Below are 27,654 nucleotides of genomic sequence, written 5' to 3'. Positions count from 1 at the left end.
TTGGTGGCAGTAATGGCTGGGACATGTGGTCTTACTGTGTGATTGATTCGGGTCAGTTAACCCCCTGATAAAAAATGCCAGCAGTTGAGCTGGCTTTTTCTTCAAAATACGTGGTTAATTTCTACCTTGAGTAATCTATTTTCAGTTCACTCTCACATGATGAGGTGTTTCCTTGGCATATCTGAATACACAGAAGCTTCTCTTTTGATATGACCTATGGGTATACACAATTCATGGTAGCATCATTTGCCCGATCCTTCTTTGTTGACTGACATTTTTAAGTCGTTCTCTGCAAGTGTAGGATTTACATGACTTGCACAATATGTACAAGCTGTGTTTCTAAAAAACATTCTCAGTGTTTCTGTTAAGTCATCATTTTGGATTAATTATCAGGGACTTTTTGTCATTGTGGCATCACCACCCATTTGCAAAATAGAGAAATATGAAAACTAATGTATAAATGAAGTTTAAGTTAACATCGAACAGCAGTGCCAGTAAACCCACTTGTTAAAATAAATGAGAATTCTGAAATTATCAGTAACAGCCCAGAGAAGACATTGTAGATATTTTCTGACCTAAAAATGCACGAGCAGAGCATAAACACATACCAGTCTGCAACATGAGGAACCTGCTAAATAACTCTTAGGGGCAAAACAATTTAGATACCAAACCCTTCTTTGAATGCTGGCATACTGACATGCCACATTTGGTGGATCTCAGTCCTGTTCAGGACATGTCAGAATATTCTTCTATTTTCTTTGTCTTCAGCACCCCCCACGCTATCATGTTCCCCTCCCCTGCCATCTTCTGCCTGGCTAAGTGGCTTAAGGGAATTGATACTTCCGCTGATTCACAGCTAGTAAATCTGCTTCCTGGGCTCGTAACCAGTTATCTGTGTACGCTCACAGAACATGTCTTTTTAATCCTCTCTCCAAATTTGGAGAAGGAAAAAACTGCAAACACTAAACAGTCAATTAGCAACAATTAGGAAAATTACAGGGTTGCTTGAAAAGCTACTTATCTGAGGGATGTCCATTAATCTCTATTGTAGGGTGAATTCAAAAGCTTGGAGATAGCAAGCAACAGAGCATTTGCTAGCCATGTTCTCGAATCTTTGCACGATCAATGCCAGCATACATGTCAGCTTTAGTGGCTATATGCTGTTTTGTAGAGCATGGGGGGAATTCTGGGGTATTTTTCTGTTAACTGACTCTGAAAAACAGACTGTGTGCATTGATTGGCTGTTTGATCCTGAAACACAGCCTTTATGTGCTCACAAACAGAATACACACAGAGCGGTATGTCATGAAAATTACATAGCTGAAGGAGTTTGCAAAAATTGTTACTGATAACCTTCAAAATCTGTTAACTCTAATGCTAAATCAAAGTCTTCAGAAAAGCAGGATGGGCTGATAAACCTCCATAAGGCAATAGCTGCTGTGCACCAATGGTTTTCGCACAAAGCGACAGGAGGGAATTCAGTGACACAGAGCCACACTGCTCTGTGCACAGGCAGAGTAGAGCAGCTCCAGCTCTCAGGGAAGCTGGGGAAAATAAGGTGCAAGGGTCCCTGAACTTCAGCATTGGTGAGGAGCCTATAGTTAGCATGGATGGGTGGTGAGAGGATCATCCTTGCAGAGGTTCCCTGAGAAGCACAGGATGGCCTAAAAATGGGTGATTGCATTCATAGTCCAGCCCCTAAGCAGTGGGAGAAACTGTTTCCAGACTTCCTGTAAGGTCCCAGACAGCTATCTGTGGCATTAGGGAACAGGTTTTTCTGCTTTCTTCCAGTTAAGAAAGTGTCAGGCATCCTCTGCTTGCCTGTACTTTGTATATATAACTGCTTCTTCCCAGTTTCCCTGCACTTTTCTGGCTACTTGATAATGTTCCTCTGTTGCCTGTATGACTTAAAGCCTCTCCAAGCCCCTGCATCAATACAGCAGGAAGCCTTTAGTCATCCCTCTTATCCCACGCTCTTAACTTCCTAAAAACCTAACAGCATATTCAGGGACACTAGTTTGTTCCCCTACCAGCTCAGCCTAGCTACAGAAATGATCATTCTTCCATTCCCCTACAGTTGTCTCTTTCACCTCAACACATGTCTCCCTTACCAGGGCAGTATTACTTCCACACTGGTAACTGTCCGGCTGGGTATCCCCACAGCCCAAGAAGTGCTATCTTGAAAATACAAAAGGATCTTGAAACTATCAGTTATTATGACTTTTTTTTGATAGGATCATGCTCCTGAATTCCCATGTCGTGCAATGATATGAGAATCCTGGGCACCACGCAACGCTGCCAGGCTGAGACCATGCAGCAGACCCATAATGGGACAAAAATGTGAGAAGAAATGCAATCATAGATCTGTCCTGAAGCTGGGTAGGCAGGAGCAATGCACAAACACCAAAATCCTACTCTCCCACACACCCATGTTCTGAAGATGCTATCACTTGTGGAAAAGCAAACATTGGAAGAGCTGAGACAGTAAACTAAATTATGAGCATGCTGCTGCAATTTTTCTTGGGCCAACAGTGCAAGAAGTGTCAGCAGGCACAGAAGGAGAAGTCTTTGAAAACATGAGCACAAGTCAAGCAACTGGTGGAGTTTGCGCAGTTACATGTAAAACACTTGAGCTCCTGTTCATCCAAAAATCTTTGCTGGGGGCATCCTTCAGAGCACGACAGAACCAGCAGGGGAACGAGAAAGGTGGAAGTTCTTCTAAAAAACATGTAGCATTGACAAAGAAGGGCAATTTTGGTCTTTTATTCGCTTGACTGTCCATTAAGATTGTTGTTGCACCCCAGCAAGAAGCACCACATGACCCTGAGGACAGCTCAAGAATCAGGATAGGGAGGGCCCCTGAATTTTTGATACATGGTTCTTCTGCTTTGACTGGACATCATTACTTATTTACTGCTTAAAATATTAAACTGACACTGGTGCTAGTTCATGCATTCTGGGTGTTTCTGAACAATGACTGAGAAACCGAACAGTTTTTATTTTCCTTTCTTGGGATTTTGAACTAGCCGGTGTGCAAGTATCATATCAAAATTATAGCTCTATTTATCTGAAAACTAAGAAAGCGTGAAGGGGGCTGAAAAAATTCAAGGACTGAAAACAATTCCCTCTATGGGGTGAATTATGGAGCTCAGCCTGCCTGTCTTGTCAAAAAGACTTGGATTATTGCAATGTATAATCACCTCTGTGAGGGGAAATGCACATCTTGGAGGAGCTTTTTAATTTAGGTGGGAAAAGTGTAAAAGAATGAATATCTGGAATACAAACACATATTTTCGAAGTCAATGTAGGTGGTCCTGTTTAAAAGAGATGATGGAATAAGGGAAAAGGCAGACAGTGTCTTGCTATCAGTTTTGATACCACAACTGCTGCAGGTCTGGAAGAAACCTTATGAAGATTCTCTGTGTCATGTAGTCTGTCTATCATCTATCATCTGTGATGGACCAGAGCATTCCAATGCTCTGCTAGATTTTACAGAGCTACCACCCACAAAATCTTAATGCCAGTGAGAATTCAGACAATTTTGTTCAAGTTGAAAAACTAATTTCATTGCCCAAATTAATTTAGTACAGTGCAAAGCATAAGCTTTTCTTCTTGACATCCAGTTCCAGAAGCTTTACACTGACTTCCAGTTACCACCTTAGAAGACTCGGGTTGTCTTTTATGAGCATAGAGTCTTTTTTTTTTTCTTCATAGAGAAAGGCTGTGGAACAAGCTTGATACTCCTTTTTTTCCTCCTTTGATCTGTCTAATCACATGAATTAATTGACTGTTAAAAATGTAAAATTCAAATCTCTTTCAGGAATTCCATAGAAATACTGAACAATGTCACGAATCATGCTGAAGATCATAGCTTCATATACTCCCCCCTGCGCCATGTGACTACCAACCCAGTATTGATTTCCTTTCATCTCAAAAACTGAAGCAATATTCATTGCCAAAATAAAAAGCTGTCTGAGTTATGAGAATGCACTGCCAGCAAGTTCCAGGATGAAGCACAGATATAAAAAAGAAAAAATGGGGGAGGGGGGCAGTGAAGGCATATGTGGAAAAGCTGAATATGCTCAGTGAGAAGATCTGTATTAGAATGAGACTTTCATCATAAAACTATGCAGGAGCAAAGGTAATAGATGGGTGCCGCAATCCCAACACTTGTCCAGAGCAGGATGGACCCTGCCGCTGGTTTAGCTTAGGGCAGCCTTGAGGGGTAGCCAGCCTTGTCCCAGTGGATTTGTTTCTGCCTATCTTTCTCCGGCTAAAACCATTCCTTCTGTCTTCGTGACTAAGTCTCTACTGGGAATTGGGGCTGGGGGGTGGGGGAACAGGAGACAGGATGAGAAAGGACAGGCTGTAAATAAGCAGCCATATCAGCCTTACATCACCCCAAAACAAACCATAGGTACTTCTCCCTTGCTGCTTTCAAAAGCTCTCTAATTTCTGAACAACAGTCATGCTCAGGGTTTTGAGTTTAATGTGTACCTCCTACTGAGTTTGGGCCTTCTCAAAACATCTTAAGGTGAAAGAGCAAGATCTGATTCACATTCGCAGTGCTCACTCTCCAGAATGCTGGGCTGCCTGCAGTATAAATAGTAAGGGTAGCCAGTGTGACTGCCATAAAGCAATCTACATAAAGACAGAGCCTGCTCATCTCCGCAGTCTGTCTGGGGAGCAAGAGGGCAGGAGCCCTTAACAGGAGATAGTCCAAATGCGTCTATCTGTCTCCAAGAGGCACTGTCCTGCCTGATTTCATGTGCTCTGAACATGACCCTAAGCACAATGACTCTCTTCTTTGCTTCACTTAGTACCTTGTAACAAAAAAAAGACATCTTTCTTTTCAAAGTAGTCTGAATTTCTCAAAGAAAACAATTATCTTCCCTCAATCACAGAAAACCTTACCTCTTAACACTGCCCAATCCTAGGTAAAGCCTGCTTTTTCCTATCAGAAGTCTCTCATCACCTGCTGTGGCATCTTCTAGGGCTGTCTGCCCTTTCCTAATGCAGAGCCAGAGCAGTTTCTGCCCAGGTACTGTCTGCAGTAGATTGGCATCACATGTGCTCTCCCCGAACCAGCTGCCTCATTGCATTGCTATTGATTCTGAGTTGGATTTCTGCAGCAAATCTATTGCATTTCCATTAGCAAGACTGCAAATGATGAAAATGCTCATTTATATTGTTTCAGCTCTGCATCACAATTAACCTGCTGCTTAGCCTCCAGCGAGCCAAATTCTGCCTTCTCATCTGATGCTGAGAAAGTTCCCCGAGGTTTCTCTGCATCTGAAGGTGAGACACTGCAAATCTGAGGTGGGCAGCTGGGTGTGTTTGCAGTGCATGAACAGGAAATCAAGCACTTCACTTACAAGTACAATAGATACTGAAATATGATAATTTCAGTCCCCTGCAGTGAAAATTCAAACCCTGTGTCTGTATTTTATTTTTTAATGGCATCAATTTGTAATCAGTTTTACTTAGAAACTTACAATGCAGTACAGTTCAAAGTGTCATTTTTAATAAAGAAGCAATGGCCATATACTTCATGTACCTATTGTATTATTTATACTCACATATGCCTATGTGTTTAAATGAGGAAGAAGGCAACGCTGAATTTCCACGTAGCACGAACACATAAGATATTCTCAGTGGAGTTTGCAAAGTAAAATGCAGCTTTTAAAAAGACATGCAAGTGGAAGCTAATATTCACAAATTCATACTATTACTAACAGAAATTACTTCAGAACATTTTATCCATCATGATCTGCACATGATATTTGTGCATGAAAGAAAACACCTCATTCACAAGGTAGTTTCGAAAGCCATGATTTTGGGGGTGTTTTCAAAGAGAACGAAAAGAAGGACTGATCAGTTCAGGCCTCTGCATGTTAAATAGAAGAAAACCTTTTTTTTTTTTTTTTTTTTTTTTTTTTTTTTTTTTTTGTGTAAGCAATCATTCTTAAAAAAGGGGGTGATTAAAAAAAAAAAAAAAAAAAGAGATTGATCTGACCAAAGTGTGTGCTTGTTGAGAGCTTTTTGTAGACAGTGTAGGCAGTGTGATGAACTGGGCTGGGGAGAGAAAATGTGCACACCTCATTTACCACTTCAGAAGGCTTAGTTGACCTGAACTCCCTGAAATTTGCAACATCTTATGCATCTGACCCCATCAGTCCCAACAGCACTTAACTCTGAGTATTACTGCAAGTAAATACATCTATAAGCCACCAAGACCTCTGGGAAGCCAGAAAAGAGTGTTTTAGGAAAAAAAAAAAAAAATCTGGGCTGGCTCAGTGCATTGGAACTTGCTTTATTGCTGCTTGTTAATGGAGATCAGCATCTCTTTATTATGCTCTAGTTAGGCTCAGAACTTGTGTGGTATCTTAACCACGATTAATTAGAATTTTCTTGTGACAAGATGTTAATTCACAGGACAAGTGTCAGAGAAAAGTCCTGGCTTTTGCATTGTGCAGCAGACACTTAGAAGCTGAACTACAAGAACTGCCAGCACTTAACTGGGGAAAGAGTTACTCCTGCTAGTCTCACTCTGGTAACCACCCTGGGAGAGGTCTCTTCCTTGATGCTGACTAGGACGCTGAAGGCAGCTTAGCTTTCTAATGTAAGCACTTAGGCTAGGTGTCTGAGGCTAATCAACTCCAACATGGTATCACAAATGGAAAAACATTTTCTTTAAGATATTCTCCTCCTGCATCTTCAAGCTTTGGGAGAAAAGCAGTCTATTTGGCAGTGCTGCCCTGCATAATAACAGTGAGGATAGGGAAAGCTGCTACACAGCCTGTGCTGCATCATCCACTCTCCCCCCCTGCAGCTCTCTGACACATCCCTGACCTTGACACTGTCAGAGGCTGCCAGGCACAGAGTCAATCCTACAGCATTGTAGTGGGGCTTTGAACTGCAGAGCATGGGCCAAAATTAGGCTTTTTTCAAAAAACAAACAAACAAACAAACAAACAAACAAAAAACGCATCTGATGCTGCTAGGAGCAAACTCTCACTGTCCATAAATCAGAACCTTCCCCCAGGCTGCAGCAACTGTACCTGGAGGGAAGGCTCCCTCCAGCCTGCCACAGAGATAAAATACAGACCTTTGCAAATCACTGTCTACAGGAGAAAGGACATCAAATGCAGAACTGGGAAAGAACAAGTGGAGGTGAAAGAGGCAGCGAGAACTGCAAGAAGCATTTACTGTATGATACCAAACCATGTGTTAGGCTAGTTTTCTTTTAACTTTTTCCCATCCCTAACTCTAAAATGGCATTAGAAATTCAGCTACTGTGCCTGGATTACTTTTGAAGGCAGTCCAGATCATTTCCAGGTAAATGCCTACTACCAGTCTTCTTTTAGCACTTTTACAGAGAATAAGAAAACAGCAGCTTTTGCTGAGAAAAGGACACCTGAAAAGGCCGCAGAAGTCAGAAATGGGAAATGGGAGTGGTCCCAGGGAGGGGTAGTTAACAGCAGTGTGTGGTGGTGCTTTCTCTCTCATTCACCTAATTTTCCAAACTGGTGAGGGGGGATGAAGCTGTTCTCCATCCCAGCAAGTGACTGTCTGTGCCTAGCAGCCCTGCCTGCCTTGAGGTGTGTGCACAGAGCTAAGCATCCACACACGTCTGTGTGTTATGGCCAGCGCAGCTTGGTGGGCACAGACAGAGGCTGGGAGATGGACATGCAGCTAGCCCATCAGCCCACTACATCTCAAGGGGGCCAGGAAGCCCAAAGCAAGAAGAGTGCAGGAGCAGCCCAAGGCTTGTGCACCTCTACTTCAAAGCACAGGCAAAATACGGGAGTGCTGCATGCCCTTGCCAGGGCTGCCAGTGGGGCTTTGGGACTGTCGTGAGAAGCTGCATGTGGTATCAGCCATGAAATAAGTTGCTTCTGCTGCTGGGTGCTTGTATTCACAGCTCCCTGGTGTGCCTGAAGTGCCATGTCCAGTCAATGTTCTCCTCTCCAAATTGTTTAAAAGCTGAATTTGTTTAGGGGGAAATCCACTTACATGGAAAGAAAAGGCAATGGGAAAATCTGTAAAGAGGTGAGTATTTTGTTTGCAGATGTATGGATGTAGTTATCATGAAAACACAGGTTGGACAGTACTATCAAAATGAGTCTGTTACTCAGCTGGGTAAACGGTGGAATTGTATTTAATGGTGATGACTGAAGAAGAAGTAGAATATAGCTGCTGAACTGTGTTAGCATTTCTGCAATTTCCATGCCTTCATAGAGTGAGGGAGACTGTAGGCTAGTGAGTAATATTATATCCCACATGTAATGAAACCTTCTTGGGTGTAATTGTGCTAAGATTCACACGGTCCCTAAATATGGGGATGATTTAAAATATTCACCTTTCCTTCTGTTTCGGCAAAAGAGCCATGATATAAGATGGAAACTAACCACAAAGGAAGAGATTTTTTCGGTATTGATAAAGGGTAAAATATGGTAATAGGAGGGAGACCAGTCTTGAATCTAATGCACCAGACACAATTACTAGGATTGTCTCTCTTCTGCTTTCTCTCCCAGGCTCCAGGAAAAAGAAGAATCAATTAGCTCTCAACAGACGATGACCTTGAAGGATACAGCTTTAAGGGGAATATGCTGAGTAAGACAGAATAAGAGAGGAGAAGAAGAGAAAAGGACTTGGAAACTCACGGAAGGGCCTGATTCAGAAAAAATACCACAGAATATGCGATGTGTCAGTTCTTTTTAAGTTCTACACTGAAAGAGAAAATATTATCAGCATAAAAGGGGGTTTCTGGGAACAAGTTACCTCACTCTGCCTGGAACAGAAAAAAGGACACTGAGAGGCAAAGAAGGGACAATCCAATTTACAGATGCTACTTTCCAAGCCATCTCTTTGAGAATTTTATAGCTGTCAAAGGCATTCATAAAAAAAAAAAAGTTATCACTGATGCAATCTGTCAACCTCTCCAACAAATCTTGCTCTACATAAAGCAGAACGACATGTTTGAAATGCAGCTGTTTCAAAAACCCCAAGACAGTGCTTTTAGAGCTGTCCAAAAAGTTCTTTTCATGCTTCCTTGAATTCTTAGGCAGATCTTCCACAGTGCACTTTTCCAGCTATATTTTCTTACAGCTGCAGGGAACTGCAGCCCCTTGCCACATCCAGGATTACGTGCCATGGTTAGAATAATTGCTAGCTACACAACCTTCTCACTCGGAGCAACCTGAGCTTGACCTGCTGCCAGTTCTTCCTCTCCTTTCAGTCTGTGCCTATCTGGAAGTCTATGACACCTTAAAACACATTTCTGTTAAGAACATCAAGGTGAGAGTTAAAGAAAAAAAAAAAATACCAACAACCCAACCACCTAATTTCTGGACAACCGTTTACTTCCCAGATGTGAGCAGATCTGAAAACAGATAACAGCTTTTTGCTGGTAACTGCTCTAAAGAATCTCTTTTTTTTTTTTATTTTGCCGTTCATTTACTTCAGAATGAGATTACCAGGTTATTGAGAAAGGCTTGCCTCACATGTGGAAATTCAAAAGGGTGAAGGTTGCTCTGACATAACTAGCTTTTGGTCATTTCTCCCACACACAGCAAAGAGGCCATTTTGACTAGATGGTGTTCCCTGGTCAACTACATAGAGTAAAAAGAGCTGTCGCATCTTCGGTACCCCTTAAAATATCAGCACTACAAAAGAGATTTTCTGCATCATCAATAAATAAATAAATAAATAAATAACTTACTATAACTTTGTATACCTGCAAAGGTAGTGAAGTGACCCAATAATTCAAATAATGTCTTACTTCCCATAGACAAAGCCCTGTCACTTAGCTGCACAGCAATATTTCCCTATCAGACTCTTTCCGTCAGATAAATTGCTGTTAATCCAATATCCCATTGTCACCTGTTATCTAAGCAAAAGTCTGCAGGGATTCTACAGGAATACCTAAATTTTCAGTGATTCTGGAATCGTTTTCCTAGTTAGCTGTCCAGGACCAATTTTCAGCTGGAAGGACCTCCACTGAAATCACTCTAATCGTGCTCTTTTTCTCTAGCAAAAGGGATTGGCCCCAAAATGCCATGTCTAATCCAATTTATACATATCTATACTGAATCTGGTCTTGGTGGGGCTAAACTCAATAGTGAACTTCTGGTAACTTCAGGACTGAGATCCAGTATGTAACACCTACAGGGTGGACATCCTGCGGCATTATAGGGAAGGCACAAGGGAGAAATATGAGATGGGGTCCTGTTAGGCAATTTGCAAGGAAATTGCTTGTTCTGATCATTGCAGCTTTCTGAAGGAAACCTCAGCCCCGTGCTCTTGGTGCAATGGCACACTGCCTTTTCTTTTACTGGTGTAGCACAGTTTTACACAGCTCAGGAACTGCTGGCTTCATCTCCTCCAGATTTGATGGGTATCAAACAAATTATAATATCAAAGAAATTACACTTCAGCAATGTGGTTTTCTGACGCTTTATGATTGCTACTGAGAAAATAATGCAGGTACCCTGGATATTTTTTGCTTTAAGGATGAACAAAGACTAATTTGGAAACTGCTTCCTCCTGCCTTGGCACGGACAAGAATACTTTCCTGAAATGCCCCACAGAAGTCAATGAGGAAATATCTCAGGTTCAACAAGAATCAGCTCCTAGAGGAGAGGACAGATGCAGAGAAATAGTGCTATGCTCTTAAAAGAAAGGGAAAGATCACAAGCTAACTGCTAAATTAATAATTTCCCAGTCTCTAACTGCTTTAAATACACTGTCGCTCTTTCCCACTGTTCTCCCTGACTGCTTCAGGAGGATGACAGGGATGTATGCCAGCAACAGACTTCAGGAAGGAGGTAACAGAAGTGCTCTGCAGGCAAGGCAAAGAAAATGAGCACACATTGAAGACCCAGCAGAGGACACAAACCAAATTTGTGAGAGAAATAGCCTGGCAGACCACACAGAATAGCTATTAGATAAACCCTTGAAGTAGATCACGTGCTTCCCCACAGGTGGATGCAGAGAAAAGGGTGGTACTGGCTCTTTACAAATGTCCAAAACAAAGCCCCGTCCATTGCCCTGCATGCCTCATAAAAGTTCAGAGGCCCTGAAGTGCTCTCCTCAGAGATGCTGTACCCGTCTTAGCGCATCACAGTCACATGCCCTCATTCACAACAGCTGCAGAGCAGTTAGGAACCCTTTTATTTATTTATTTGTGTGTGTGTAAGGGAAAACAAAGAAGAAACACATAGCTTCTACTTACAAAGTTTTGGAGCAGTTTGGAGATTGGTTTCTGTTGCTTGCGCCTGGGATGCGGTGGTAGGCTCCAGGGCAGATGGTGACAGCGAAGGTGCGGCAGAGGACAACAACCCAACATCTAGGATGCGGTTGTAGAGAGAAGGCTGGAGGAAGAAGGGCTTGGAGGGCGCGAGCGAGCTGTCAGTTTGCACTGTCACTTCAGCCTTGCTCTCAGGGCTAGGTACGGGAAAGGGTGAGGCATACACCTCCGAAGGCACCCAGGCAGACAGAGCTGTAGGATCCACAGTGCTCTTTGGGTCTTGTCCTATCCTCCCGGGGTCAAGGTGGGTAGGAGAGTCATACTCAAAAATCTTGTCCACAAAGACCCACTTGAGGCCAGCAATGCAGAGGCAGAGGCTGAGCAGGCACGCCAGGATAGGGGCGATGCAGATCTTTTCGGAGTTGAGGCAGCCCTTGAGTCGCTCTGCCTCCAGGCACACACAGCAGGTCGCGGCAAGGCCTGCTACCCCCTGGACCCTCTGGTCCTCTCTGTGGGGCCCCGGCATGTTCTCCTCAGCCGGGAGCCCGTCGAGGGATGCATCAGGGCTCAGCTGAGCTGAGGGGCTGGGGAAAGTGTCGGCGGCTACTTCAGACATGTTTAAGCATCAGTTCTCACACAGCTCACCTCCAAAAGGCCTTAACTCTACCACAGTCCATTACTGTGAGACACAGACAAAAAGAGACGGTAGAAATATTCACAGCACTCTGCAAAAATCACAGAGCAGGAGGCAACAAAAGGTCCGAGCCCGGCAACACCATCCAAACTGAGAGAGGAGGGATGCACGGGGGGAAAATGAGGCCTCCCTGCCCCCCGCCCCGAGCCCTCTGCCGCTCTCGCTGCCTCTCTGAAGCAAGAGCAGCTCTGCGATTACTGCGCTCCCGACTCCTGGCCACTTTTATAATTCCTCAAACGCCTCTCAAGCAATTCCAGCTCTTCTGAGGGAGGGAGAGAACGTCCCCCCGAAAGCAAGCACGACAAAACAAAACGGGGGGAAGGAGGGTGGAGAGAAAGAAAACCACGAACGAGCAAACAAATTGACCAGATTAAGTGAACCAATAGCCCAGAGCGAAAGGCAAGACTCTCACCTTGAGCATCTGAGGCTGGTATCTGCTTAGGCGAGGAAAACAATTGTCATGCGGTAGAAGGAGCAAAAGCAAAATCTGTAACAACAGCGGCAGCGGCAGAAGTGACAGTAGCAGCAGCATCCTGTCGCGTTACAGCGGCGGCTGAAAGAGGCTGAATCATTACAGAGCAGCAGGTGCTCGCTGTCTGAGCATCACTGCAAACAATATCATTACACAGAGGTTTGAAAGGAAGAGAGATGCCAAGGCGATGGTAACTCCCTTTCTCTCCCCTCCCTCTTTGTCCTTCTTGAGCGCTCATTCACTTTCCTCCTTCTCTCTCCCCCACCCGCCCCGCTCCCCCAGCCCCCTTTGCAGCCTGTTTCTCTGATGTACAGGCTCACTCCTTCCTCCCCTTCCCCACCCCCCGCCCTCTGCAGGGCTGGTCTGAGGGAAATCAGTGCACCCAGCAACGCAGGACTGTCAGTGACTTCCTATTTTATCCAATTAGGAAGAATAAAGGCCATCAAATCAAAGGGATGGAGCAGGCAGGAGTTGCGCGCTGCCGCCCGCTCCCTCTTCGCCGCCGGAGCGCGGTCAGAGGAGACAGACAGACAGACAGACAGACACCGGTGGCACGGTCTCCCAAAGCCGGGAGAGGACGGGGTGTAGGTGGGAGCGCCTTGGGCTGGACTGGGCTCGCCGAGTCTGACACCCGATCTCTCCCAGGGGGAAGCCCGCTTTCCAGCAGCAGCTTCCCCCTGCCTAACACCTAGAGAGAGCTTTTCTCTACAAGCCTCTGAGTAAGTTTGATTCACTGAGAATAATGCTGGGATGCACCTTGAGTCTAACACAATAAAAAAACTCCCAGCCCAACACAAACAACTCATTCCCACGTCTGAAAAATTTACATTTAATTTGTAGACAACAACTTTCTTTTTTTTTTTTTTTTTAATATTTCGCATTTTCCAAACTCCCTTCCAAAACCATCCAAAACCAAAAAAACAAAACCTTCACACTAATGCCAACTCCTTAACATTTTCCTGAAGAGCTGGCATGCTGCTAATGCTGCTAAAATATGTCCTCACTCTCCCTCAGAGTAAAAAAAAACAAACAAAAAAAAAATCAAAGAATTTTATTATTAACGAGGCTTCCATTTTGTTCTTATGTTTGCCTGTCATTCCTCACCTCCACCAATATCTAGCACTTAGTCCCATTCCCACCAGTGCAGTGTAACGCAGTGTAAATGAACAGACCAGTTAATAAAGATCAGAATCAGCCCTATCCCCAATCCTACCGTACAGAAAAGTGCACGTCTGTGACAATACAGACATATTTAATATAAGAGGAGAGGGGCTTTTAATGCAATTTACAGTACCTTGGACTTTGTGAAAACATTTGCATCAAAGATTTGGCAGTGTGAATCCCCCTTCCTCCTTAGTGTAAATGTTTGCAGGTTGCATAAGGAAACAAAGAATTAAGTACTTCAAATTGTCCTGAACTTATTTTTTTTTTGCTGGTACTTTAGTCAGGAATCCAAAAGGGAATTTCATTTGCAGTTATATATTTTTCATAGTGACCAAAAAGGCACCTGTCTCTACCTATCTCTTCTGTCTTCCTCAAGCATAATTCACAATACTCCCCATTCACAGAGATCTCCATGGGAACATTAGCAATATTTGCATTAAAAAAGGTTTATCAAAATCTCAATGATTCCCATAGTGTTTCCACAGACTCTCCTGTCAAGGACTAATTGATGGATGTCTGATCACAGAGCTTCCTGTGAGACTGTGGTAGCCAACTGAAGTAATCATGATGCTACATTCAAGTGCCTGGAGAATTTACCTTAAAGCACAGCCAGTGATAACACTCTCTGGAAGAATGTAAAAAGATAAATCATGATACAATCTAGTCTACAATACCACCGAAGTGTCTGGTCCTCAGGTTAATGATGTGATCAGTAACCTCGAAAGGAACAGCTTGCATCGCATAGTTATGTGCATGGCTCCTCTTATTACAAAGCACAAGCGCTACTTAGCTGACAATATTCTGCACGAGTGCAGGCTCTTTCAAGTATCTCCAAACGTGTTTCAAACAGCAGTAACAACATAACAACTATAGAAGGGGGAACATCATAGCATCGTTGTGACAACTGTGACGGTCTCTGGGTACAAATAGGCAATGTGTCTAGGGAAAGATAACATCCTTTCTTAGACTGAGTGGTAAATCTGGAAAAAACACGCGCTTTCGCACACACAAGTTGCTTCTCAGGTGTGAAGCTTTGCTCTTCAAAGTTGAGAACCAGCTGGGAATATTCTCTTCATTGCACAGATGAGAGACTGCAGCATCTGAGTATTTGACACAAGTGTTTAAAAATGTCTTGCCATCTTTATTCATGTCTAATTTTTTAACCTACCTACTTCCAGTGAGACACTTTTCCTGATGACACTGCTCTGAGCTGCGCTTTCTGCTACGTCCATCCCACCACCAGGTCCACATCTCTCCAGCACCAGCCTTTTAGGCAAGCTACCTGCGTTTAATCTTCTGTAGCATTCACTGCTCTCTCCAGCCTACCCGCATTTGACCACCCTTTTTAGAAGCACCTTTCTGCTTTGCTCACATTTTCCCGGCGCCGAGGCGAAGGGAAATAAACGCACGTGGAGATCTCGCAGCTTCCCTGCTCGGGTTGCCGAGAAGTTTAAAGCAACCAGTTTAAAGCCACGCAGCTGGACAGACAGACGGCTTATTACCGGGCTTATTGCTGCCGCCCCTGCGGGCGCTGTGTCCCCCACAGGGACACCGCACGGACACCGGGGGACACCTCCAGGGGCTCCCCTGCGTGCAGGGCCGCGGCCGGACTCAGACACAGAGCGCCGGGGGTGCGGTGCCCCCCCTTTTCCCAGCTTTTCCACGCTCCCCGCCACCGTCCAGCCGCAGCCCCCCCGCAGCCCTCCCCGCCTCCTCGGCGGCCGCAGCATCTCGGCGGGGATCTGGCTCCCTTCCCGGCTGCAGTGCCCTCCCCTGCCGCACCTCCCTTCCCCCGCGGCACCTCCGGACCTGGCGCGCAGGATGCCCGTTCCGGCACCGCGCCGCCAGCTCCTCTCAGACCTCCGCCTCTTCTTTCTCCTCCTCCTCCTCCTCTTCCTCACCTGCCCCCCGGGGAGCCTGCGGAGCCGCCTCGCCCCCCAGCCGCGGGCTCTGGGCGCAGGGAGCAGGGCGGCACCCTGCTCCCTGCGCCAGAGAGGGAGGCGATGCTGAATCACCGGCTGGGATGCCTCCCGGGCACCGCTTCGCAGGTGGCCCTGGGCAGGGCCTGGACAGCCGGCACGGGATGCTGCAACCCGATACGGCGCGGGGATGGCTCCTCTCGGGGTTTTTTGGGCAAAAAATGCAACCCCGCGCTCCGTACCGACAAGGGAGCGCGCTGCCCTGCGCGCCCTGGCTGCGGCAAGGGCCGGCGGGCTCTGTCTCTGTCTCTGCAGATACATGCATGAAATGAAGGTGTGCTTGTCGATGGGGTCTTTCCCGCCCCTGCCCCAAAGCAAGGTGGAAATCCCATCTGGCAGCTGCACTACTTGGCCTTTTGCATTTCTGTAGTGCCACACTAGCACTGGCATGCCGTGGGTTATGGCCCGGGCTGAGGAGATGAGTGCCCTGGAAACAGCCTGCAACTGGTTAATAGAAAGGGAGACCTAGAGGAAAACAAGGAGCGTGGGCCTGTAGGTAACAAAATTTTACTACAGTAGCCCATTGGTGGCCAGTATGGAAAGATAAGGAAGAAAATTACTTGCCTGTTAGGTCCTTATGCAAAGACGTGTTTCTGATTATTATGTGGCTTGGATCCCCTTGGTTTACAGGAAAAAGTGGTGTGATTCTAGTCTAATGAAGCTAATGTGTGACTGGAATTTGGACTCTTGCCATGTGTAAGTGACAGGTTGAAACACGCAGGCTTACAAAACTGTAATTTCATTCTGTGGAGTGTTTCTGTAAAGAACTGAGCGTTATTTTTGCTATTTTCCATTCCCAAAAGACTCAAGAAGAAACACAAAGCATTAACCTCCAGCCTGAAATAAGGATGAACAAGCTATATCTGTTTCTCCAGTTTTACAGGTCCTAAAAGGAGGTAGACGATGTATTACCACACTAAAGAGGACCTCTATCTCTGGCCAGCCACAAACATGTGAGTGAAGCATAAGTAGATACATAACCACAACTGACAATATCCTGCGCTCCACTGACCTCTTAGTCATGCTGAAAGCACACCCAAATCTGCTGAAGGTTTCAGAAATTTGGCCTGGCAATTCATTCTCATGGAAACCATTGGATTTCAAATATCCAACTGCTTTAAATGAAGTGTGTGTAATCCACAACAAGCATTCTCTAAGAATTATCTCTGTTCTTGCAGCTACAGGGACACTAGGGAAGTAACTACCTTCACAGGTGGTTATGTGCTGTTCGCATGTCTGCTGGATCACAGCTTAAAAAAGGATGCTCAGAGGACCACACAGCTGTGCAGGACGAATAATCTCCCCCCAGACCATTACTTTTCTGTAAGACCATGTCAGTTCTTCAGAAAGACACAAGCAGCAATATGTGGCATCAAATGCTCCATCATGTGTTCGATTGCACTCCATTTTTTTCCCCATACATTGAGAAATTAAAAGCACCGTAACCAAGAAGTTAAAAAGAAAAAAAGTGCATGTTCATTAATAAGAGATTGATGAGGCAGATAAAAGGATCTCTTTTTATTGATTGCAGGCACTTTCTCCAAATTAAATAAGTGCACTATTTAAAGATGGAGGGGTGACCCAAAGCAAGCAGGCAGGTCCAATAAGGAGCATCACTGCCAGCAGTCATGGTGTGGGAAGAGCTGGCTATGACACTTGGTGCAAAAGATCCATTTATTTCTCCTTTCAGTGCTTCACCAATCTCCCCTTCTTAATCCATCTCCCTTGGGCTGATGCCAGCACTCTCTCCCTTTGAGTCCTTCCAAAACCCTTTACTAAAATTTCCATCTCTCAGTTCAAATGACATAAAGAGAAAACTTCATTTTGCTTCTCTACTGGTCTTGTCACTGGAACTGCAAATGTTAAAATGGGACAGGCTATTGTTTGCACACATGCAGAACTCCTTTTTCACCTGGCGGAAAGCAAACATGATACATGTGACATTGCTCTTTGCATGTCTTTCCCCATTCCCACCACCTTTTGCACCTTTATTATTATTATTATTATTATTTTAATGTTATAGTCATTTGCAGCCATATGTGACTGAGGAGAAGAGATGCCAAGCCCATAAGAAACTGAGGGAAAACAAGAGCACGACAAATACAGAACCCAGGCTTAGACGCGAGGGTAAATACATCAATGTCAGCAGAATAATTAGTGTTCTTAATTGATCTGATATGAGGCCTGCTGTGGGTAGACCTCCTGCCCTCAGCCAACAGAGGAGACAGGGACATGAAGAGGCCATATCCAAACCATCTTCATACCTTCAGGCCAAAACAAATGTGCTGGAATTATTCCAGTGCCCATGTAGGTGTGTCAGAAATGTTTCTTGGAAATGTCTGAAGCATGGAATACAAACTTCAGTGCTTTTGAAAAGTTGTTTTTAGAGAGCGATTATGTTGCCTTTGTGGTAGAACTTCCTCTATTGACACCACACATGCACATTTACACCAGACATTTACACCAGGAACTTTTTTTTTTTATGTAAGTATAACTGTGGCTTACAAAAACAGTGATTTGAAAAAAACAACAGAACTACAATGGGCTTTTCAAGAGGATGTTTATACTTTAAATAGCTGAAGCCAGTAATTGAAACTGAAAACTGCCATAAAACGGGCTGTTATTTCAGGGGAACCAAAAGGTTTTCTGAGTCTTTTCATCTTCACGTGAAATTTGAGACACTGAGTTTCTTTCATCCTAATCAGAAGCAGAGGTTGTGGCACCGAGGCACAGAAATCGAGCATCAAATCACGAATGTCAGAGGTTTTTGTCAATGGCACCGACTCATTTGCCCAGCCTCTGCTCAGTTGCATAAACTAGGATGAGAAAGGCCACTGGTCATGCTAATGATAATTAACCCTGCTCTGTGGTAAGGGAACATTTAAGTAACACAAAGACCTGTAATGCTCTCAGCTGGGAGACCTGTGCAGCTTTCTATTTCCTTCAGATCGAGCACCACACTAAGCCCACCACTGGAGTCTCCTAGTCTCACAGTCTGGCAGAGACAGCATTACAACTACAGGGATCAGGCTTGCTCACTAACTCCCACCCACCTCAGTACCTGAGTGGTCAAATGCATTTGTTGGCCTCTACCTGGCCAACTGTATTCAGAGACAGAGCAAATTCCTTCTGGGTGTTGGCTGGACTGTGGCAATACTGCTACTTGGTACAGACACAGCTTTTCACAGGCCAGCCTACAGCCTATGTTCCTTTGCCACAGCAATGAGTGTTTTCACTTCCGCAGTCCCCTGCTTCTAAGGGAGTCACTGGACACAGAAAATCTGAGCAAAGGTCCCAAAAGCTCTGAATCAAGGAATTATCCCACCACCATTGATCCCTGGTTAATGAAGTACTTAAACATGCATGGAGTTAAACAAGTGGTGAAATGCCTTCCTGATTAGAGATGGGTTAGATCATATATCTAAGTGCCTTTTTGAATCGGAGCCTAATTCAGGAACTGAAAAGGTATTTTGGAGCCTAGTGCTGTGGTTTCATGATAAACACGGTTTAGCAGTGAAATCATCATTTTCCCTGCCTTTTCTTTGTTTTGCTACCTCTTTTCTGTCACCTGTGCTGATTCAGTAACACTGTTCATGTGGCCAGGCTCTCAGCTGGATCATAAAACTGATTTTTGACCTAAAAACAGTCACAAAAAAGACTTTTTTTTTTTTTCTTTTGCATTTCTATTTTGTTTGTTTGTTTAAAAGCAGTGGGTAAGCTCACCAACTGCTCCCCAGCCTGGTCCCATAAACACAACTGTAGGTTAGAAGATGCGGGGTTTGACCAGGCTCCAGAAGACAGAAATTCCTTGATCAGATCTTCTTATCAAAGACTGCATAGTGAAAACATGACCTAAGTCCCTTTCTGAGCCAAGGCTTAACACAGGCAGAAGTTCTTTGGAGATCTTAACAAGATACCCATTATTCAGAAAAATCTTGGTTCTATTTATTACACCTTTCAGTTTTCAGTTTTTCATAATTATTTTTGCACTTGCATATATTCCCAGCTGCTGCTGTTTAAACCTTTAATGTATCAAACTTCACTTCACTTTAAGTGTTGTTTTCAGTATTTCAACTACATATGGACTTTTTTATAAAGTAAATCACCAGCTTATATTTAATAGTTTCACTCCTAAGAAAACAAAAAGAAAGAAGTCAAGGACATGCAGCCAGAACACTACATGAAAGGATTTTTGTATCATTAAATAAATAGATGTTAATGATAACCCACTGACATATTACTGGCTTAGATTTGTAAAGCGTGTTTTACAATATAGTTACACATTCATAATCTGCAAGCTTCAGAATTTTGCCTGCAGAAAATGTTATACTGGTTTGCTTAGCAGCCTTCTGCAAATACCTTTAAACAATGAATCTAATCTGCCTTATCCTAATAAAGAACCTTATTCAGTTACACTTCTTGGTTCAGCTCTGGTCATTTTGATATGTACATGTAGTGTGATTTTGTTCAAGATAAGGTAGTAGAAATGAGATGTATGCTGTTTAAAATATAAAAGCAACTCAGCATTTATAACTGCAAAAATTCCAACAATAATAAAAATGACAGCTCTCATCATGCCTCAGAATCCTAGCATCATCAAGGCCAGTTAATATTTAATATTCTTTCATAGTGCATTCAGAAAGCCATAGAAAGCATGAATCACTCCTTTGGCATTGGCTGGAAAATGTTGTCAATTTCCAGCAAATAATTAAGAAGAATTCAAATAGGTATGACAAAGGAGATTTTATGTCTAGTCATAAGTTTTTGGTAGGCTAATCAAATATGTTTTTATTACACGGCTGTTTTGAATGCAAACCCCAGCCTGAATTTTAAGATGCTTCCTTGTCTCATCTTTCTCACTCTTGCACCCAGGCACTGTTTGTGTTATGTACGGTCTGGCACAAAAGCAAACTTCCCACCTTTCAGAAATAAAAATAAAATAAAATGAAGTGGTATAAGGAAGTTACTCAAATACATTGGGCTTTAATGTTCCTGCATCAGGTTGGGTCTTGTCAAATGCAAGAGGACAAAACTGCTCCAAATAATATAACACATCAATTTATATAATCATTTCACTGATGCCATTCAAAGCCACAGAGCAGACTTTGCGCTGCTTCAGGCACTGAATAAACCCAGAGTAAAACAGGTTCATCAAAACTTGCTTGCCTTTAACACACTGACATGCACAGTACAGGGCAATGGTGGCCACTGCTGCTGAGCGGTGCAAGAGCAGTAGTGATGTTTTAGAAACACCCCGTTCCACAAGGCATTGGGCAATTGAGGAATGGAGCACAGGAGGCAGTGACAGAGCAAAAAAACCTGTCTTCAAAGCTCACAGCAGTGCAGAGCAGGGCAAGTAAATAGACCCTTTGCTACAGAGTTCATTTGCTTCTAATACCCACTACTGACAACAAAAGCACGCATGGGAGTGTTTGCCTGCTTGTACATACAGATGTCTCAGACCAAGTTCACAGCAATCATCATTTCATTTGAGGGATGCCTTATTCATGCAGCATTTCGTGCATTCACAGTTCATGTCTACCAGGGGTACCCTCTATCCCCCTGTGCTTCACCACAGAATCTGTGAAGTGGCAAAAAGTCTATATTGAAGTGGGTGGAGGGGACACACTTTTGTTTCCCTTCTTCTTGAGGGTGCCAGAAGGAGAAATGCATTTACTCTGAAAGAGTATTTGAAAGGGTGGGCCAGGCTGGCAGGGCTGAGGTCACCCTGTGTTCTATGTCCCCAGCCAAGCTCATCCAAATTGCTAGTCAGAGAAAAAGTCAACTAAAGAGACCCGTGCTCATCTACACCACAGCAGCCATGCTGTGCCTGTGGTGGGAGAGGTGGCTACAATGGTAGGGAATGGCAACGAGCACCTACAGGCTGTAAGGAGGAGACAACATTGCTTTGGGGCTTTGCTGGGTTAGACTGATGGTTTCCTGAAGACTGGTGCACACCTTGGGCTACCAAATGTTTTCTCCCTGTTTGCTCCTGTCTGCTGTTGAGACCATTCTGCAGAGTCCAGCAGTGCAGTGGCTGCAGGTCTCAGCCCTCCTGCGCCACAAGACCCCAGGCTGCTCCTCTTACCAAGGGGTTTTCCAGGCACCATAGGACACAGGGAAGCCACTGTGGCAAAACTGGCAACTGTCAGGCCAATTAGCAGCCTGAAAAATGAGTGGCAAATGCTTAGGTGCGGACACATAATGCCATTTGGCCTTCTGATGTGAACAGGAGCCTATGCCCAAGTAGTGGTCAGTGTGGGTGCTCATCTCCTTCCTTTCCCCAGCCCATAGGGAGATAGTGGTCCCTGGTGACTTTAGCTCAGGCACACATGCCCAAGGTGAAGTCTATGCCTAAGTCCCTTTCTGATCATGTCTGCAGTTAGAAGCCAGACACTATAAAACTCTAGCACTCCTTCAGACATTGACTGCTGCAAAGATGGGACCAAATTTCTTGCCAGTGTGGGCAAGATTTCAGCCCGCTCAGCCAAAGCAGTAGTAAGATTGAGTGCTTGCTCTCACTTGAGCATTGCAGCCTTCCTGTTGCTCAAAAATTCCCTGCATACTGCTTAACCGCTGCTTAACTCCAATTAAATTAAAAGCTGCCAAGGGGCAACAAATCCTCTTTGTGTTCCTAATTTCACACGAAACCCTGTGTCCTTCCTACTGGGTTTTTGATGTATTTTAACAGCTTTGTTCTTGCTAGAGGAGAAAACAAGGATGTGACCAAAATAAATCAGATGCTAAAGACACAAGCTACATGGGGCAGAGCCCTTCTTCAGGCCAGAGCTCACCAGGGCTCCCCAAAGCTGCCAGACATACTCATGGGCATTACGTTGTTTCTATTTATTCCAGGAGCATGAAGCTCAGCTAAAAGAGGAAAAGGCATGGTTTCTTGAATTTTGAACTTCCTACACCTCAAAGAGTAAAGACGGTGATCCTGCCTCACTCATCAATTGAAACGATTCTCTGGAGGCCTTGTTAATAACACCTGAAAAATACATGAAATTCTCTATATTGTATTTCTTTTCTTATTTAGGAATCAGTTCATGGGTTCATCAGGAAAGCAGCTCTGCTCAGCTGCACGGAAATCACTCTTTGGAGATGTCTTGAATTACACAATATGACTGAGATTTTAGCAAGAGCACTGGAAAACAAAAGAGGATAAAGTTTGGGCCTGCACTGCTGAATATGTGCTAGTAATACTACGCAATGTATGTGCAAGCAGACAGTACACTTCCCCTCCTACACTAGCCAGCTTAAGAAGTGCCAGTATCATCCCAACAGTGTCTATTAGGGTTAGACATGGGCTAATTAAAAACCTATGCAGCTGAGGTCTAGTCAGCATTAATAATGAGCTGTAGCTGTTTCCACCACCTTCCACCCTCCATCTCTTTCAATAAATAAATAAATAAATAAATAAATAAATAAATAAATAAATAAATAAATCTCTGTGCATGTATGTAGTTACAGGAAACATAATGCATTATTAATGTGGCTGCAGCTGCTAGAAAGTTCAGGTTTACTGCCTACCATTGTAGAGGTAAGTTGTAGCTACTGGCAACAGTCAGCTCACTGGTGCATTAGGTAATGAGAGAGTTTCCAAGAGTGCCAACAAAAGTAGCTGAATAACACTGGGTATGTGGAAAATCACAGAAGCAGGGCAGGATGAGGGGTCTGAAACTATCACTAGGGCAGGCAATTGTGGTCAACCTGTAGGAGTTATTCCAGGAAGAATTAACTTGTGACTGTAAGGTTTTGTATTTTCTTTGATCCCTGAATGTGATTATGTTCAAATGCATTTACGCAAGTCAGAAGTCTCTAGGGACCAGGCAGAGAGGAAACAGGTATAGACAGCAGCACAAGACAAAGGACCCCAAGTGAAGGTCTTTATCAAGCCCTTTTCCCACAGTAACAATGCAGTGTTCACACTGAGCTGCAGAAATCCCCACACACATCCTATGATTTCAAGGAATATCAGACAAGTCAGGCCAGAAGTGCTCATTTCCTGGCATACTGAACAATGATCTATCATTGCAGACATGTATCTGTCAAGCTGATATCTGCACACACACGCTCATGAAATGCCTTTCAGATTTCATTTTCTAGTTATCCTGAACAACATACTATGCTGCATACAAATATAGAAACCAAGCCAGAACCCTTGACATAAAGGCTAAGAAGCAGCAGAACAATACGGTGTGACTTGAACAAGTAATAAAGTTACGGATTAGATGCATGGATTAAAGCCACAGAAATCAATTCAAACCAGCTTCCCTAGCAGGATGCCTTTGTGTAGACACAAACCAAACCAAGACACTTTTAGGTGTTTCTTTCTTTCTTTCCTTTTTTTTTTTTTTTTTTTCCTTATTTTTTTCCTCATGAGGTTCCTTGGTTCCTTTCCTGTACAAATTTATAACTCCTTGATACTCTGTCTAAAATCTGAAAACTGGAAAAAGCAGCAAGGAGCTGTCCGAAAGCTGAAGAATCTGGAGCTTTTCCTATATAGTGTGGGAACATATGTCACATGGGGTGTGACAGGGATACACCAAAACAATGTAAGTAGACTTCCTTCCTCATAGGCCAGAGGGAAAGACCTTGGTCTGGAGCAAGAACCAAGGGGTTTGCCTGAAATTTGGAACATGTAACATTAAAACTTTGCTGTCCCAGATCACTTGTAGTAACTGAACAGGTCAGGGACAAGAACTGCTGTAGAGGAGTGCTGCCGCAGCATCTGCCATTTAGGTCATGGCCCCTGACTTCACCCTGCTGACTGTGAGCTTTCAGTTGTAGTTTCCTGCTGGCAAGAAACTGCTGTTTCTTCTTCCTACAAATTGGGCATGATGAGATGACCTTCTCTGTTTTAAGTGGTAACATTTAACTACAGCCTCTTCAGCTGCCCCCTGCCATTGACAAATTCCCTATTGCAAACAGGGTTTTAATGGTGCTGTGGGAAACTGTACTCAGATGACACACAGAAATCCTTCGGTAATTGTTTCAGCTAATCCTATTAAGAAAGAAAAGCTTTCAATTGCTAAAGAAAAAAAAAAAAAAAGACAACTTAAGAGAAGGAAAACACCAATGAAAATTAAAGTGCCAACCCCTTCCATCATCTTTTCTTATGAAACATAAGAAAAATTGCATTACGTGAAATCAAAGAATTTTTAGCATTTTAAGACTCTTCATAAAAAATAAGAAAAAAAATACTTTAAATGCCTATGAATTCAAAAGGCACCACTCTGCTTTCATCCCTGCGTCTTACTTATACTTTACTAGTCCACATTTCAACTTGTATATTTTCCAAGTAAAAGAGACAGATGTTTACAGAACATGCATAATTTCACAAGGATTTTCTCTATGATCAAAATATATGCTGCAAGAAGGGGATCAAATTTATGATCCCCAAATTTGCTGTTATTTAAAGCTACAGTAACACCACAGCAGTAAAATTAACTCTTTCACGTTCCCATCAGAAATTCAGCTAGTGTTTAAAATGACAGTGGCTTGATCTACTGAGCAATAAGAAGAATTATTCCTCTATGGCCATAAGCCAAACAAGTAATCTTTTAATAAGGCATGTGCAGTCACTGCATTTCGTTTATGAGAAGAAAAAATATGGTTCCAAAAAATGTGCTTAGGCATCAAAAAATGGGCACATTTTTTGTTGTGCCTAACACAGGCACAGGTTTTCATATGCTCTTATGTACCTCAGTTCCCTACCTGCACCTGCCCAGCACTCAGGGCTCTCCTTTATTTCTTATCCTAAAGGGTGCTGGATGAGCCAGAACTGTTCTTCAGACCTTTTTATCATGGCGGACTTCACCCAATGTGTAAGTAGCAGCTTTTGGATTTACTTTAAAGTCAACAGATGTGGCTACCCTTTTTCTTCCCCCTTGGGAGCAGTTTCCTTCTCTCCTAAGAGCACAATTTAAATGCCAGCACTGCAGGCTGTCTTAGGGCAACTTATTTCCAAGTTACTCTTGCTGAAGGAAATGTCTAGCTTTGCAGAAAAAAAAAGATAAAACATTTTCTACTCTAAAGAGATGAACCACTGAAGCATTTTTCCTAAAGCTTGTGGATTGTAGAAAGACATGTTTAACATTTAGCACACTTATTAAGTGATGATTGAATGTTCCCCCTCTCCCTTTTTTTTTGGGGGGGGGTGGGGGGAGGGGAGGGGGAAGGGAGGTAGTTTTTCCTTTAAGTGATGTGTTGAGGACTGTGGGATAGGCATGACTGGAAAAAAATTCCACCACTCCATCTGGGTCATCTCCAACAGCCTGGATGTCTGCACAGAACCTCTCTCAGCAAATGAGCATGGAACAACCTTTCTTCAGTGTTCAGGCTAATCCTAGTAGGGAATATTTTTAGTTTTGAGGCAGCAGCAGTCTCTCTGGGCATTCTCTGAGGTGTCCACACATGGTGCTCTGGGTTCATGGGCTGTTCCCTCAGGGACCAAGTGCCAGTATGGGATTCCCAGCCTACAATCCTCTTTTATAACAGTCCTAAAGGATGTGTTCAGGGTTGCTCAAGAAAACTTTCCTTTGGTCAGTGTGTCTTGCTCATATGCCCTTACTGTACTGTCTTTCTTAAGCATCCAAGAATGTGCACTTGTGAATATGGTCCCTGATACACTTCTGCAACTGCAGATGTATTAACTCCCTCAAGTAAAGGATTTAGAAAAAAGGAAGCAGAGTTGCATGTTTGTTAGAAGCTCTGGAAAACACCAAGGGAATGTTTGATGTCTGGCCATCAGCACTAAGTTGTGTTCACCCTGAGTGGGAGTGTGAAAACAGAGAGGGATGCAGATTTGTGGGACCTCTCTCCTTCATTTATTTAGCAAATACAAGTAACTGTGAGCCTCCTTCACAGCCTCCCACCTAGAGAAAACACAGGGTAGTATTTTCATTGGTGCTGAGAAAACGTGAGAGTATCTATTAAAAACTACAGTAATCTCAGTAACACATGGCTGCTGTCGGTAATTAATGCATGAGTTAAAAAGCTCCAGCAACTAACTCTGAGCCTCTGTCCTCTCTTGTACAGATGCCTTTCTAGATGAGATCAAACACCTCATTTTATAAATCGATCGATCCCTTTCCCCTTCCCCAGATTCCTTTTCAAACATCTACATTTTCTCATAGTAACATTATGCACCATGTCTGAAATCGACACAATCATGGAAATTCCCAGAGGAATGTGGAGCACGGCTCATGTTGCTCTTGCTGCACAGGAAATGCAACCGTTCTTACTCATCCTTCCTCTATAATGAAGAGTCAGATTCATTGTCTTGCTCTGCTGAGGAGGAAATTGCTGCATAATCTCCTTCCACAGCTAGACAATCCCCTCTTTCCAAAGCAGGCTAAGCATGCAAATTCTCTGGACGTATTTGATGAATTTCTAATCACGGTGGATGAAACAACAGGGCAAAAGTAAACATCAGTGACAGAAGCCTTGTGCTGGCTCTCTCCTGAAGACATATTTTCTCTGTGTTTACACCCACATATTAATTGTGTCTACTCTGACACAAATAAACCATAACCAGATCAAACTGTGGCCAATCCTAACGTCTGTTAGACATCTTGAAAAGACACAGACCTCTTGCTCAGCATATAACATGGGCCACCGAGGCCCCCAAAGCCTTGCAGTTTATGATCTTACAACAATATAATAAGGGAGTGCCTTCTGCCGATCAGGATGTCCCCATCCACTGCTTGAGCTCTGGGAGGGACCTCTGCAGGCTGCCAGAAGCAGGCCAAATTACACTTCTCCAGCCTGCCAGGAAGTTTTATTGGCCTCTGTGGTCAGAGTCTACTGTATGGGAAAGAGACACTTAAAAGTATATATGTATTTCTTCATCTGGAAAAAGAAGTGAAAACAGAAAATCTTACCAGCCTCTAAGAAACACCTATTTGCTCGGGCCCTCTTCAGGTCAAGAGAAAAGATCTGATAGTTACACGGGAACGCGTATTCCCTCATTGCACTAACAAAAACAATTGCTTCTTATGCAAGGTCTAGTAAGCCTCTTACTTTAGCATATAAGTCAATCATTAATCACTAAAAGGCAAGGAAGACATTTGCTGGGTAATAAAGGAAT

At 43.7% G+C, this 27,654-nt stretch overlaps 1 protein-coding gene across 5 annotated transcripts in view; it reads right to left on the bottom strand.

Moving 5' to 3' along the window:
• Nucleotides 1-27,654, bottom strand: part of NRG1 (neuregulin 1) — a gene marked incomplete at its 5' end in the record, with an annotated part of 180,413 nt that overhangs the window by 90,097 nt on the left and 62,662 nt on the right. For 2 of the 5 annotated variants that reach the window (XM_082783720.1, XM_082783721.1), the window contains one exon: nucleotides 11,237-11,867. The exons of the other annotated variants lie outside the window; for them this stretch is intronic. In XM_082783720.1, the coding sequence (XP_082639846.1) occupies nucleotides 11,237-11,867 (631 nt within the window). Of the gene's footprint in view, nucleotides 1-11,236; nucleotides 11,868-27,654 lie in introns of those variants that run through there. 5 annotated transcript variants of the gene reach the window in all.

Source organism: Aythya marila (assembly GCF_965140915.1).
Source record: "Aythya marila genome assembly, chromosome: Z".
Classification (NCBI taxonomy): Eukaryota; Metazoa; Chordata; class Aves; order Anseriformes; family Anatidae; genus Aythya; species Aythya marila.
Note: the sequence above shows the minus strand (reverse complement) of the source record. Positions and strands in the feature narration are given on the sequence as shown.